This window comes from Lactuca saligna, chromosome 5 (genome assembly GCF_052625555.1).
Source record: "Lactuca saligna cultivar CGN05327 chromosome 5, ASM5262555v1, whole genome shotgun sequence".
Classification (NCBI taxonomy): Eukaryota; Viridiplantae; Streptophyta; class Magnoliopsida; order Asterales; family Asteraceae; genus Lactuca; species Lactuca saligna.
The window spans coordinates 300,127,529-300,142,670 of NC_136421.1; the positions used below are offsets into that span (position 1 = coordinate 300,127,529).

Genomic DNA, 15,142 nt, shown 5'->3' on the forward strand with positions numbered 1-15,142 from the left:
CTTGATCATAACCCCTTCTACGGCTCCCACTACTCTCCCCTTATTTTCTTAGACCTCACATCCTTCCTCCGCTCTCAATCTGAAATCCCTAAAACCAATCCCCCCAATCGGATGACACCACTACTCTCGAGTTATCGGATCTGGTACTAATCTCGATTCATTTCGATTCAGGTTCCTCATTCCCGATTCAGATCTCAATGCTCAAGATGTGCAGGTTCCTTATTCCCGATTCAGGTTCCTCCTCGATGGCGGCAACGCTAACCACCAGAGAGGAAAACGGTGGTCTTTCTGATTTTTCCCTATTGATGTATGGTAAGTATTTTTTTTGGGGGGTTTAATCGAGATGAAGAACGATTTCAGAAGCTATTTTCGTGTTCCAAATCATGATTTTCTTTGTATTTTAACCATTTTCTTGCATGAATGTGAACAATCTCAGTAAAGGTCATCTTCTACTTTCATTTATCCATTTACTAATTTTCATTCTAATCATATGAGCATATGTTCCTTTTAATCTGAGTATATTCTATAACTATTCTTTCTTATGTTTCCAATATAACAAGTTTCTGTTCATTGTATGATTTGACAAACCTCTGTGTGTGCATATATCATTGCTTAACCATTGAATTTTATGTTTTCTTAATTTCATATGTTCAATTACATTCAACGGTTTTTGTTCGTAGAGCCCACACTGACAAGCTGAAAGTCAAAGGACCAATCAAAATGCCAACCAAAGTTATGCACATCAAATATGCATTGTCTTCTGTTTAAGGTACACTCATCATGTGCTAATTTTTGGCAAATACAAACTTAAATTATATATTATGAAAAAAAGTTACACTAATATGATTTAATCTAGTAGGCTATACATGTATGTTTCTTTTTGATTTAACACTGAAAGATCAAATACATGTATGTTTCTTTTTGATTTTTTTTTATTAGAGAAGACAGGGTTCAAGGACTTTTTGCACATTAACGATTTTGACAAGGAAACAATATTAATAATCTTGGATAGAGCCAAAGAAGTGAAAGCATTGCTAAAATCAGGAGAAAGGACGTATCTACCCTTCAAAGTGTCAGATTCTTTTCTTAGATTAGTGCTTTCAGGATACAATATCCTTGTACGTTTTTTTGGTAATGCTTATATCTTTTAGCTTCAAATCTTATTACATGATGTTGTTTAATTTCAGAGGAATCGAGTATGGAGCAAGTTTGAAGAAATTAATCATATTTGCACTGCTACGGATAGTGGCGAATTCCGATTCTGTGGGAATTAAATCTCGATATTTCCTTTGTGATTTTTGTATTTTCTACGATTGCAATTCTGTCGGGATAGAATGGAATCTTGAATTCTGATTCTGTCATAATAGAATCTTGAAGATGAACATTGTACGGAATAAAGATGAACAATGACCACCGATCTTCCAAAAAGAATGAATTATTCTACCAGAATAATATATAATATAATGAAAAAAATAAATGTAATAGTATATTCTGGTATAATGATTTATATATTGTGTTTTTTTGTTATTAATAAGTGTAACATTATCATAGAATAGTATATATATATATATATATATATATATATATATATATATAGAGAGAGAGAGAGAGAGACAGACAGACAGAGACAGAGACAGAGAGATACGTTCAAATGTTTTTGACAACTATTGTGTGCATAAATGCACCAATAGGAATTCAGGAAAAAATTAATTCTTAAATAATCAAGATAAGGCTAGATATGTAATTTTGCATATAAAGTAAATAATAACCAAAATTAAATCCCTTGATTCATGGATCAAATCCCTTAAATTAGACCACCACTTCCCCCTTTTCTCTAAAAATCATCGTCTACACCCGCCGGACTCTCTGGATTAGTAGCAGCAAGGCAATTGATTTTTCTAGGGTTTAAAGTCGTGGTCTTCGGTTGATCATCCTAGAAGCAGAAATTAAAACGAAACTAAGGAGCTGTTCAAATCAGTTCACTTCATCTTCGAGTTCTCCATCGTCATCTTCGGTTGATCGTCCCAGAAGTCATGGAAGAACTGTTCTCCCTTCATCATCGCTTTTGATGTTTAATTCCCCATCTTCTCAAGCAATAACAGTCTGTAATGGTAATCATATGTAATCAATCTTCCTTCTTTAAATTTTTTTTAAGCTTTTGGGCTTTTTATGAAGTTGAATCTATGAAGCACATGAACGAGCGTTTGGTAATGGTTGTTAACTACTTAGAATTCGTACAAGTTACAACTAATTGATTCTTGATATGAGTTATGACTATGATGATTTAAATAAAGATTTGTGCATCTGATTTGCCTGCCAAATGTTTGTTAAAATGCTTCAGCTAATTTTTTTTTAATATTTGAGCTATCATATCTCTTTCATACTAGCTTGGAATGATATGAAATTTGTTTCTGCATATTCTCCTTTGTGTTAGCTCCAAGGTAGGTTCAGAAGTCATTTAAATTTGATTAATATTGGTTTAGTTATAGTCCTTCGAACATGTAATGTTACAGCTGTATTTTTAGCACTCTTTGTTCAGAAACATTTGTGATCTTTGAATTGTCATATTTACCACATTCTAACTTGTAATACGTTGACCTTTTTCCAAAGTATCGTCCTCTGTGTTAGCTACAATGTAGTCATTGTAATTAGATTATGTCGATAATTTGGATCAGATAACTTGGGGAATACTTGATCAAGTGACTCGAGTACATTCTGTTAGAATAAATTAAAAATCTTTAATGTCTAACACATTCTGTTAGATCTATAGTTTTATTCTGTTAGAATATACTGAAAGTTATACTATTTTAAAGTTTATTATGTTTTTTTTTATTTAGGCTTTGAAGGGGTTGCTATTGATATGGAAAATGAAGAAAATATGGAGAACGAGAGTATTCTAGCAGAATCCTGTTATTTTTTAAAAATGTTATTCATTTTTGTTGATATTCTTTTAGAATATTTATAATATATTAAAATGTATAAGAATTTTTTAGTCTGTAAAATATGTATGAATTTGTATTTAAGGTCGGATGTATAAGAATATATTAGAATGTTTGTTATTTTTCAATATATGATTCAAGAATTTTGTTTTTCATCAATAATATTCTATTAGAATAAAATTCTGAAAGAGTATCATTCTAACAAAAAATATTCTTGTAAAATAAAATCGGTAAAATTTAAATTGAATTAATTAAAAAATTCAGATTTTTTTTTAATTAGGAGAATTAATCATCCCTAAAATCCGAAAATTTCCTTTTATAAATGTAGTTATTTGTCCAAAATACCCTTTTGTTAAAAATTGTGTGATTATATGGTACATGTTACCCCATTGTAATATCATACACTCTCAAATCATGTCCATTGATTAATTTCATCCGTTGGTCCAGATATATATATATATATATATATATATATATATATATATATATATATATATTATATATATATATATATATATATATATATATATATATATATATATTCTTTTCTAAGAATGTAATGAAATTTTTTTAACTTGTATCCAAAATTTTGTTATTCTTCAAGAAGTTCATTAAATCAAAATATATATTATGTCAGAATGAGTATTCTTGTATAGTTTAATCATATTTATTATTTTTTAATATATTGATAAAAATTATCTGTTAGAATTTTCGAATTAGGAGAATTATTATACATACAATCAGATTTTTAAAATTAATAGAATCTATTTTCCTTAAAATATGCAATTTTCCTTTTTTAAATTTATATTAATTGACTAAAATACCCTTAGAATGAAATTAGATGATTTTTTTATTATATTTAATTTAATAATATGTATTATTCACTTTCCAAAATTAAGTAAAATGATTGACCCACAGTTGTACATACAATAACACAATACTTAGTTTGAATAGAATAACCTAAACATATATATATATATATATATATATATATATATATATATATATATATATATATATATATATATGTGTGTGTGTGTGTGTGTTAGGTTATTCTATTCAAACTAAGTATTATGATATATATATATATATATATATATATATATATATATATATATATATATATATATATATATAGTATTATATTTCAAAAGAATCATTAAACGGTTTCGCAACCTATTTTACCGGCTAAAGTCTCAAATGTGTAAACAACTTAGTTTTATGCTCAAAGGAAATGAATTTATGGCTTAGTTGTTAATGAGCTCAAATTATAAGGATTTTGTTATAGAATTCCCTTTAAAATAAAGCAATATCAAACACCCATAAGTTGATTAATTGATCAAATAGACAAACAAAACCTGACCACAACTATCCTAGGACCTTCAAGTTATGTTTAATTGAAATGTCATCGTCATATATATATATGATGACAATTCAATTAAACATAACCTGAAGGTCCTAGGATAGTTGTGGTCAGGCTTTAAAGATTTTATCTAGAAAGATTGTTCATCACATACCCATGAAGCCTTTAGCCTAAAAATACATTCCCCTTACAACACTTCATCAAAAGTCTTTTACTATCATCTTTTGTTAAGAAAGTTGGTACTCATTACTCATTAGCAACAACATGGTTGCATAACATAAGTTTCAACTGTTTTGTTGTTCCGAAAAATCATCCCTAGAATAGGATTTTGTTTATTTTTTCAATGTAAGGACTCATTAAAAGTAGAATGAACTTGGACAGTCTCACCTTCCACTTGTATATTGTCATCATTATAATCAAGGTTTCTTCCTCAAAAATAAAAAAAAATAAAAAAATAAAAACTTTTTTGGATTGTTTATTAAGACACAACTTACTCAAGAATTCATTTTGACTTGTCTTCTACATACTATTAATTTCATCTTTCAATTCAAAGATCAACATCCCAAATGTCTAATAGATAATCATCATGTCATTCACCATAAATACTTGATTCATGTTTAACTACACTCACTAATCATATCATGTCCTTCACCATGAATACTTGATTCACGTTCAACTACACTCACCACTATGTCTTTGTTTTCTTCAAACCATTTTTCCAAAGTCTCACTAAAATAGTCTATATAAATTGATATCTAACCACCAGTATTGTATGCATTTTTCTATCAAAGTTGCATAATCCATATCATTTTTAATATAATGCGGACCATGATATAGAGGTTCATTAAGGATGCAGTAGCAAAGCTTTCATAGTGTTCTTGCATGAAACGTTCAAGAAATGTTCACAGTCAGAAAAAACCCATTTTATCATTAGTTAATAAGAAGTTGTCTCCATTTACCAAAATGACTTCCAAGATTGAGGGCAATTTCAGATTCAAAGATATAAATGTCAGATATTTCTCTCATGTGTATCAAAGATATTTCTCTCATGTGTATCAAATATTTCCAAAAAATTATGTCTCACCTATCAAATATGAAATGTCTACTTTCACTGGTTTCTCAATTATGGCATATTTTATGCCCTTGATTGTAATCCACTTCAGTTTTGTTGTGTTTCTTTAACCTTTTAGTTGAGTTTTGGACATGTTTTTGAAATATTAGAATATGAAATGTTTACCTTAGATTTTGCTCGTTACGCTCCTTAGTAAGTGAATTGGTAGAACTTCAATACACTTGACCTTACTGGCTTTCCTAGTCCGACATCGACTACATCGAAAGAGATAGAAGACTTAGCCGATTAGACCAGATAGAGAATAGGAATTGACAGAAGATAGACACAGGCTATAGAGAAGGAATGCTAAAAAGAGAGATAGGAAAAGCTATGTGTACCAAACAGGGAAATCTATACGGTGATACCTCAAGCCCATGATATAACATTTTCTTGTAAGAAAGCCGTTGATAACGAATTGGTAACCCCTGGTCGGAGCGGGTAGGAGCCGAATAGATGGGAATGAAGTTCCTTTACAGCTCCGGAAAGGAGGCTTGTGCCACTAAGGGGTTGCCGCTTATTCAAGTGACGGGGCAAATGCCCTATTAATTGAATCTAAGTCAAGCTTATCCTCTAATGCCTGGGAAGCTATTCCATCTGTAGTATCGCTGGAGGAAAGCTAATAAGTACAGTTGCAGTCCGCTTTAAGCGGTTGGTTAGCTATTATACAATTTGAAAAAGCTTATTAAAGAAGTAACCTTAATAGTTTTACTATACAGGGAGCTGAGACTTTTAGATGGTGCATAAGCACTGGGGAATGCTTAATGGCATTCAAACTTGCAGGAAAAACACCAGCTCTTATCAATATTCCTTCCTAGGGAAACAGCTAATTTTTCAACAAGAAATTAAACAAAAATTATTTCTCGCCTTTAGGGCGTGTTTGGCACGGAGCTTTTAGAAGCGTTTGGGAGCTTCTAGGTTTTAGCTTTTGACAAAACGCTCTAGTTTAAACAAAAGCTTCGTTTGACAGTACGAGCGTTTAGCTTTTAGTTTTAACAAAACGCTCCGATTCTAAAAGCTACTTCATGTAGCTTTTAACAAAACGCTCCGGAGCTTTTGAAGTCAATTTCCATAATTACCCTTAAAAATATATTTATATATATTTTTTATTTTTAATAAATTGTCCTTTTATGTAATTTTATATATTTCAAAAGCTTCCAGCTACTTTTGCCAAATATTCATATAACAAATAAAAACTACAGCTTCCCGCTACCAGCTACCAGCTACACGCTACCAGCTACCCGCTACCAGCTAACCGCTACCCGCTTCCAGCTAACAACTACTTTTACCAAACACGCCCTTAATCTTTTTTTTGAGTTCCGCACATGTTTTTGTATTTTTTTTTTTTTTTTTTTACGTTCTGATAGATTTAAATAGATAAAAACAAAGTGTCACCGTTCTAAAAATAAAAAAATAAAAATAAAAACTAAAAACAAAACATTTTCTCAAAATTTTGGTTTTATTCTTCCAATTTGAGGTATGTTCTCTAAAAAATTTAGTACATTCCAAAATATTTAGTACGAAAACGAAATCTGAAAGATATTTAGCTTTTTGTTAGAGATAATACATTATATAAAAGTAATTCAAAACAAAATTGTATAATCAGAAATAACCATTTCGGACATGGTCGTTCAAAAATTAGGCTGTTTCCCCATATTTTATTTCCAATAAAATAATGAGGTCAATCCCTTAATAAAAATATGACAATTAGTTATTATAAGAGTTTGATCAAATCATTCTAACTTTTATAACTTAGAAATTAAAGAATCGTGATTGGTTATAACCACCTCACTAACATGTCAATAGAGTCATAATTCCACCATCACAACCATCGAATATAGACCAGTTTATAATCAAAACTCACATACCTTTTGACTTTCAAAAGCAAACACTTAAAAGCCATCAAAAGTCAAGATTTTAATGGTGTTAATCTTATTATAAATCTAACACCCCACTACTTGTAGTATTATTTGTAACAAATTCGAATGCAACTATCAAATATTTTATAAATTGTAGCAATACTTTGAGAAATAAAAACAAATACATTTAATAAATAAAGCTAGAATCTTGCGAATCGTGATATATTAGAAAGCACTGTTCTTAAACTTCTAATCCCAGCTCCGGTTTTTGAGCTAACCATCATCTGTTCAATTAAACAAAAGACCAAAATAAGGTGAAACAAATATCAAAGACCATTTAATTAAATATAAATAGTGGATTTTTGTGTCTTTTTTTTTTGGGACAATGAGACTCATTATATAACATCTTAATAAATTATGAATCAGCATTTCTTACCAAGGGCTGAAGAGCAGATTTCTTCGTTTTAAGACTCTGAAAAATCATACATACGCATTAGCTAAACATTTTCAAAAGAAAGAATTCAAAACTTTAAAAGTACAAAAAGACATAAATAACCTCCTCAATTTGCATAGCACGTCTAGCCACATCAACAGGGAATGCTAAATCGGTTTTTGTCAATACTATTTGGTATTTCGTTTTGGACCTGAGAATTCAAAAGAATAAGAAACAATCCCATATAAAATTTTGATAAAAATGCTAATTTTATTACATGAATTTATAAAAACAAGAATTACCTTTCCATCAATTCAACAAGTTCATGATCCCTTGCCTTCATACCCCATTTTGTATCGATTAAAAGGCACACTCTTTTTAGGCCTTCACGGGTAGTTACATACTCTTTCACCTTCAAATTACAAAATCAACCAATTTTACCCTTACATTATAACAAAACTCACAATGTTAACCAAGTTTAATAATATTCATCAATTTTAATATCACACTTACAAGTTCTTCCCATGATTCCTTGACTTCTTCTTTTGCATAAGCAAAACCATATCCAGGAAGATCAACTAAACAGAGCTTTGATCCAAGGTTGAAAAAGTTTATAGTCTGCAAAATGTTTCATGAGTATCAATGTTTCCTTAAATTACACAAACTTTGAGTAAAAAAGATGATGATGATGATGTGGCACCTGAGTGAGGCCTGGTTTGTCTGATGTTCTTGCAACACCCCATTGTCTTGTAAGTGAATTTAGCAAAGATGATTTCCCAACATTTGACCTACCTAATAAAAAATCAAAATTTAACCTAGAAAATATAAAAAGTTACTTAATGTGATTATGTAAATAAAATCTTTTAACCTGCAAATGCAATTTCTGGAAGATCAGGAGATGGGAAAGATGAAGAAACTTTTGCAGCAGCAAAGAATGCAAGTTTGTTTCTGAAAACCTGCAAAATATTTGAAACCATATGTGATTTGTTCAGCTTAAAAAATATAAATGAGTGCAATCTTACTGATTCTTCAATTCTCTCTCTTTCTGTGTTTGTAGAGAAGGGAATGTTATCTAAAGGAGAAGGAAGTTCAATATTGTATCCTGCTTTCTTGAACTCAAGTTCACGCCTTCGCCCCAATAACTATAATCATAAATAGCCAAGAATAATAAATAGATATCAAAAGTCAAAACTTAAACATAATATGAACATTTAACCAATAGATATTTACATTTTCATTCACAAATGTTATGATAGAAGGGGTTAGTTGTATGGCACGAAACTGTGCATTTTTGGACATCTCAGCATTTTCTTCAGTGTCTTCTGGATCTTCTTTTTGCTCTGTTGTGGTATTATCTGAGACACAAAAAAAACAGAGTATATGAAGTTTATGTATTTGATTATTAGTTAGATATCTAATTTATGAAGTCAAAACTGACCAATTGTAGGTGGGGTATTGTCAAATCGCTTATTTGCAGTGTCGTTTGGATATTCTATACGGAATAATCGCATCTTCCTTTTTGGTCGATCAAACATTGCCATTGAATCATCAGCCATGTTCTTCTTGTTTTGAAGTTTCTTCTTTCCATATTCATGATCCTCTTTGAAACTTGTCTGCTTGCTTGTTTCATATTTTGCTTCTCTATTTTTCTTCAAGAAACCATTCCTGTTCTCACCATGTTCATCATCTTTTCTTCTATCACCTCTTTTATCCTGTGATTCTCTTTTATTAAACATTCTATTTTTGTTCTCACCATGTTCGGTATTATTTCTTCTATAACCTCTTTCCTCCTGTGATTCCCTTTTATTACCAGGAGCCTTCACGATGTCATGAAACATGGTGTCACCATTGGTGAACTTATTAGTATAAACCCTCTTCTTCTTCTTGTCAAAATCTCTTCCTGCAAAACCATTAGTTTCATTCCTCTGAACTCCCCCTTCTGTTCGACCTTTGTAATTTGATTTCAAGCCTCTTCCCCTACTATCTGTGTTACGTGATTTATCGTCAAAAGAGAATCCACCATCACGCTCAACTCTTTTACTTCGATATTCATCATTCTTTGATTTCATACTACCATTCCTCTCGCTATCATTTCTTCTCTTATATCTCTCATCTTCAACATTGGAGCCCACGCTATCAGTTTTAACTCTTCTACTTTGACCTCTCCTATCATCCCCCCGAAACCCCTTTTCCTTAAAAACTAGGGTTTTAGTGCTTTCCCTGGACGAATTGTCAGATTTCCCTGAAGCGAACTTTGCTCTTTTCTTAAGATGACTATACTTCGAGCTCGTTTCTTGATGCATTCTTCACTAATTCACAAAGCAATTACCAAAGCAAAAGAATCGACGATGTTTCAGTATAATATAATCATTCAAATGTAAAAGAAGGGATGTGTGTGGAAATGAAGAGAGATTACAAACCTATGACAGTTTCAGAACATTGAATTTCAAAAGCTCATCAGCTTTCTTTTCGTCTCTCTTGTGATTCCTGCTTACCGAAGTTTAAACTCACAGCCCTTTTCGCAATATTGTTTGCGTTGCCGCCAAATCAAAGAGTTTCCTCGGCTCTCTTAAGCAAAACTGTAAACTGTTCATCTGTGTGCCCTTCTCTTTTCTCTGTATGAGTCGACGAGTGCTTTACACCTTTACAGTTTCGTGTTATTTATTGGGCCCGGATCCACTTTTAACCCAAGAATGAAAGGCTTGGTTTTTATTTGGGCTTCGAGGTTACGAAATAACCCAATAATCTGTATTTTTTCAATTTAGAACGAATTATTTTTGTTCCATATTTGTTGTCTATTTTTTACTTTTGAAATGTTTATTTTTTAATTTTAATCTTAAATATTTTTATTTATATTATATATTATTTGATGAAACTTATAAAAATAAAAAGACACTTAAAACACAATTCATTTATATATTTTACATCTAGTATTATATATCAAAAATAAAAATATTTAAGGTCAAATATGAAAAATAAATACTTTAAAAGTAAAAAAATGGACAATAAATATAGAAGGGAGGTAATATTATTCATTAGAGGTGCATAAAAACGGTAAAAAAAAAAAAAAACATTGAAAAAGCACCATACCGGTTTAGGAAGAAAAAAAAGAGAGAAATTAAATTGTCGCCTACCTTTTATTCCTACAATTATTCCTACCCACTAAAGTTATGACAAATCACCATTCAATTTAATTGTATTTGATATATTCCTAATATAGTCTTAATGATTTAGTTTACAAAATATGGAAAGATGATATTTATCATAATTTTATTGGGTAGGAATAGGGCTGTAAACGAACCAAACGAACACGAACAAGGTCTTGTTCATGTTCATTCGTTTAAGTTAGCCGAACAACAAACGAACACGAACGGATAAACGAACGAGATTTTCTTGTTCGTATTCGTTCGTTTAACAAAATACTTTGTTCATGTTCGTTCATTTATGTTCGTGAACATGCTAAACGAACATAAACGAACAAACATAAACGAACAAAGATAAAAAAAAAAAAAAAAAAAAAAAAAAACACACAATTGAACAATATGAACATAAACGAACATATAATATAGAAATATAATAAAAAAATAATTGAATATAGATGAATATAAATAAACTTAAACGAACGAACATAAACGAACGTAAATGAACATCATAAACGAACGTTCACGAACATAAATGAACGAACGAGACCATTGTTCATGTTCGTTCATTTAACTAAACGAACGATAATTTTTGTTCATGTTCGTTCATTTATTAAATAAACGAACATAAACAAACTTCCCGCCGAACAGTTCACGAACGGTTCGCCGAACGTTCAGTTCGTTTACAGCCCTAGGTAGGAACATTTGTAGGCATAAAAAGTATGAATCAATTTAATTTCTGAAAAAAAAAAAGGTTTTATATAAGTAGATTTGGTTTGTAACTTAACCGTTGGTGTGAAATACTATACGTAAAACCAAATTGGAACCGTTTAAACAAAACTAGTTTAAAACCTTCAGAATGAATCCTTTTTGTATGTAGTAGAGAAATATCATTTCCATTCTGTCATTTTTCAAATTGTTGAGGTTTTACTAGAAAGATATTTGATCTCTTAAACAATCTTACTGCCAAACACTTTTCTCAAAATCAAAAGTAGAATAATGTAGTTTTGTTTATTAAGCCGCTATTCCTCAACCGTGATAAATGAAGATAGAACAGCATTTATATTGAAAGAGAGAAAAATGCTAATTCTTCTTTAGAAAGTGTTAAAGCTACAAAACATAGAATAAATACCAAAACACTAAGCGGCTAAACCTTAATGGACCAAAGGACCATATAAAGAGGAGCTCATAAATATATAGGCTAACATCCCCTCAAACTCACAATGCCACAACAAACACTAAGAGTTTGCCACACAAAAAACGAAATCGAGATGCCGAAAAATCCTTCGTTAAAATATCAGCAAGCTGCAAGGTTGATGGAACAAACAAAAGTGATATGGTCCCGAGTTATACATGATGACGGATGAAGTGACTATCAATCTCAATGTGCTTCGTCTGTTCATGTAAAATAGAATTCTTCATAATTTGTATCGCACTTTTGTTATCCCAATGCAGAGGAGTAGGCAGAGAAATGTGAACCCCCATATATGCAAGAAGCCATCGTAACCAAATAAACTCACATGTAGTCATAGTCATAGCACGATACTTAGCCTCAGTGGAAGATATAAAGACAACGTCCTGTTTCTTGCTCTTCTATGAAATAAGAGACTCTCCAAGAAGTACGCAAAATCCAATGGTAGATTTACGATCATGACGATCGGCATCCCAATCAGCATCACTATAAGCATGTAACTCAAGAGATGATGTCGAGGGAGACAATAGGGTCTTAAACTGAGTGCCATGAAGATATCTTAGAATGCGGAGTACAGCTCCCTAATGAACAGAAGTAGGAGCAACAACAAACTAACTGACAACATGAACAACATGAGCCATATCCGGACGAGTAATTATAAGACAAACCAAACTCCCCACAATAGTCCGGTAAAGATTTTGATCTAATAAAAGTGCACCGTCACTAGGAGAGTATTGTACATTGGTTTCAAGAGGAGTATATATGGTTCGGTTGTCAGGGAGGCATGCCCGTGTAAACAAGTCATATATGTATTCAGTCTGAGAAATAATATACCCTTTTCTTAGACTGAGTTACCTCAATACCTGTAACATTCCGATGATGAATTATTTTCAATTTTAACCCTAAGTATGAAGAGTTATTGCATTTTAGCCCTTGTGCATGTGAAAGCTTGCAAAATGGCCCAAAGTTTCATTTTTGTAATTTTTTAGCAGACTCATGTACGCGGGGCGTACGTGTGTGATCCACAAACCCTAATAGTTAGTGTTTAGACCCTATATAAACATCATTAACTTTCAAGTGCTCACTCCTTCATCTGCCTCCAACACCTCTATACGATCTTAGCAAACCCTAGCCAGTTGTTTAAGCATTCCTAGTCCTTGTGTGTGTTTTTGGTGGCCTTAAAGGAGAAAGAAGGAAGTAGAACCACCTTGAAAGCTAGAAAGAGCTTTGGATCTGGAATCTTCACCTATCTAGCAACCTCCAAGAGGTATAAAGCTTTAAACTTGGCTTGTAATTTCTTAGATCTTGCTAAGTTCTTGATTCATGAACATTTTGGTCCCAAGTCTTGACCTTTTTTAGTATGGCATGCTCCATCCCATTTAAAATCTCCTTTCAAACGTTTTGAGTAGTTTAGAAGCATAAAAATTGGGTATTGTCTCTTAACTCTCCCCCATGCATGTGCTTGGTGGTCTTAATGGGTTAAGAGGTTGGGGTCTCTAGAATTTAGCACTTATTGGCCATGTAAGACCATAAAGTTGGAAATTTTATGGTCAAGAACGATATTTGGGACTTGGATTTGCAATTTAGACATAAAAAAGATCAAGTATTAAGCACTTTTTTCATTAAGAAGAAGTTTAGTTGCGTACGCGGCCAAACCCCTGTTTCCTGGTCAACTATCGAGTACGCCCCACATACAGATGAGTACGCCCAACTTACTCGGTTGGGTCGACTTGGCTGGTTTGTTGACTTTGACCTTTGACCAAGTTTGACCTAAGGGTATTTTACATAAATTGAGTAGTACTCGAGATCTATCATTATTTGGTGTTTAGGTTAATAATTGAGTTGTCATTCGGAGATATGTTCTATCATATATCTTTGTAGACTGAGAGGTGAGTTTTATTCACTATACTTAAGAGTCGCAGGCATAAATGGCGGCCCACTAGATTATGTATCCTGGTATAGAGGATGTTGATATGTTATAGTGATATGCTAGATCGGTATCCTAGTAAATAGGATGTAGTATTGTAGTAGTGATCTATAGATCTGTCTGTTTGTCTGATGACTAGTTATATATATATATATATATATATATATATATATATATATATATATATATATATATCTGTTACCGAATATATGGTATATGTTATGTATATGTCGACATAATATGGTTGGGCTGAGGTAATACTTCTTTGTGCGGTAGCCAACAAACCCGGGAGCATGTTAGACATAAGTTATGGGGCTGTAGGGCAAGCAGACTTATGTTGTGGGCTCGGGAGCAAGCCAGATATGAGCTATGGGCCTAAAGGGCAAGCCAGAATCATACTATGGGCTTAGGGGTAATCCATTCTGTTAGCTATGGACCCAGTATATGTTGTTATATGTTGTGTGTTGGTACTTTAGGGGAAGTTACTAATCTTTGTTTTATAGTTTCAGTTTATGGTTTCAGGTACTTTGGATGATCGCGGGAAAGCGAAAGCGTGATCATTCACATCTTCCTGTTTTATGTTATGGGATCTTGGGAAAACTCTAATTTTGAATAATACTTTTGAAACAATGACTTTTTGTAAAAAATGATTGGTTAATGGTTGATTTTAAAAAAAAATAATTTCTATGATCTTTTTGGAGTGTTATAAGTTGGTATCAGAGTCTTGGTTTAAGAGAATTGGATGAACATTCGTGTGAAGCTAGACTCAAACTAAGGAACTGCAAAAAATTTAAAATTGTTTTCAAAAGTAACCACAGAAGGATGCGATGCGTATGATCATCCGAAGCAAGAAAGTATACCGCAAGTTACCCACAATGTTATTTGATATGATGTTTATGGTAGAACAGCATGCTAGTTGTAAGGTAGGTATCTTCAGGAATTGCATAATAGAATTGCCTGATGTATGTTGCCTTATTCCTATAAAGTTTTCTTGCTTATTTGTTTATAGGACTCTTTCGGGTGTAAATTAACTATTAACTGAATACGTTAAGTCACATACTGCATGGGTTAAATAATTTCAGAGTGAAGGATTTGGTCCTATTACGCAGCTCTTGTCTAAGTCCAACCGTTGCAGGGTGGAATCTTTTAATATAAGATTATTTAAGCTATGTTGCATGTGA

General features: G+C 31.9%; 1 protein-coding gene across 2 annotated transcripts; it reads right to left on the bottom strand.

Annotated features, from left to right (window-relative positions):
- Nucleotides 1-7,376: 7,376 nt before the first annotated feature.
- Nucleotides 7,377-10,333, bottom strand: LOC145048361 (P-loop containing nucleoside triphosphate hydrolases superfamily protein). 2 transcript variants are annotated; one of them, XM_078996822.1, is made up of 11 exons: nucleotides 10,123-10,333; nucleotides 9,141-10,006; nucleotides 8,933-9,057; nucleotides 8,725-8,844; nucleotides 8,571-8,658; nucleotides 8,403-8,494; nucleotides 8,216-8,320; nucleotides 8,005-8,114; nucleotides 7,826-7,913; nucleotides 7,706-7,741; nucleotides 7,377-7,553 (listed from the first exon to the last, which is right to left on the bottom strand). In XM_078996822.1, the coding sequence occupies exons 2-11, from the start codon at nucleotides 10,003-10,005 to the stop codon at nucleotides 7,470-7,472; spliced, it is 1,713 nt and encodes a 570-aa protein (XP_078852948.1). In that variant the 5' UTR covers nucleotide 10,006; nucleotides 10,123-10,333; the 3' UTR covers nucleotides 7,377-7,469. The 2 variants fall into 2 exon arrangements, with proteins under 2 accessions (XP_078852948.1, XP_078852947.1); XM_078996821.1 differs by having other exon boundaries at nucleotides 9,141-10,011.
- Between the last annotated feature and the right edge of the window lie 4,809 nt (nucleotides 10,334-15,142).

Coding starts and splice junctions, on each gene's coding strand:
- LOC145048361 (XM_078996822.1), bottom strand. CDS start 10,005: ATGCATCAAGAAACGAGCTCGAAGTATAGTCATCTTAAGAAAAGAGCA. Junction 8,659..8,724: donor GAGAGAGAATTGAAGAATCA/GTAAGATTGCAC, acceptor AATATTTTGCAG/GTTTTCAGAAACAAACTTGC. Junction 8,495..8,570: donor TCCAGAAATTGCATTTGCAG/GTTAAAAGATTT, acceptor ATTTTTTATTAG/GTAGGTCAAATGTTGGGAAA.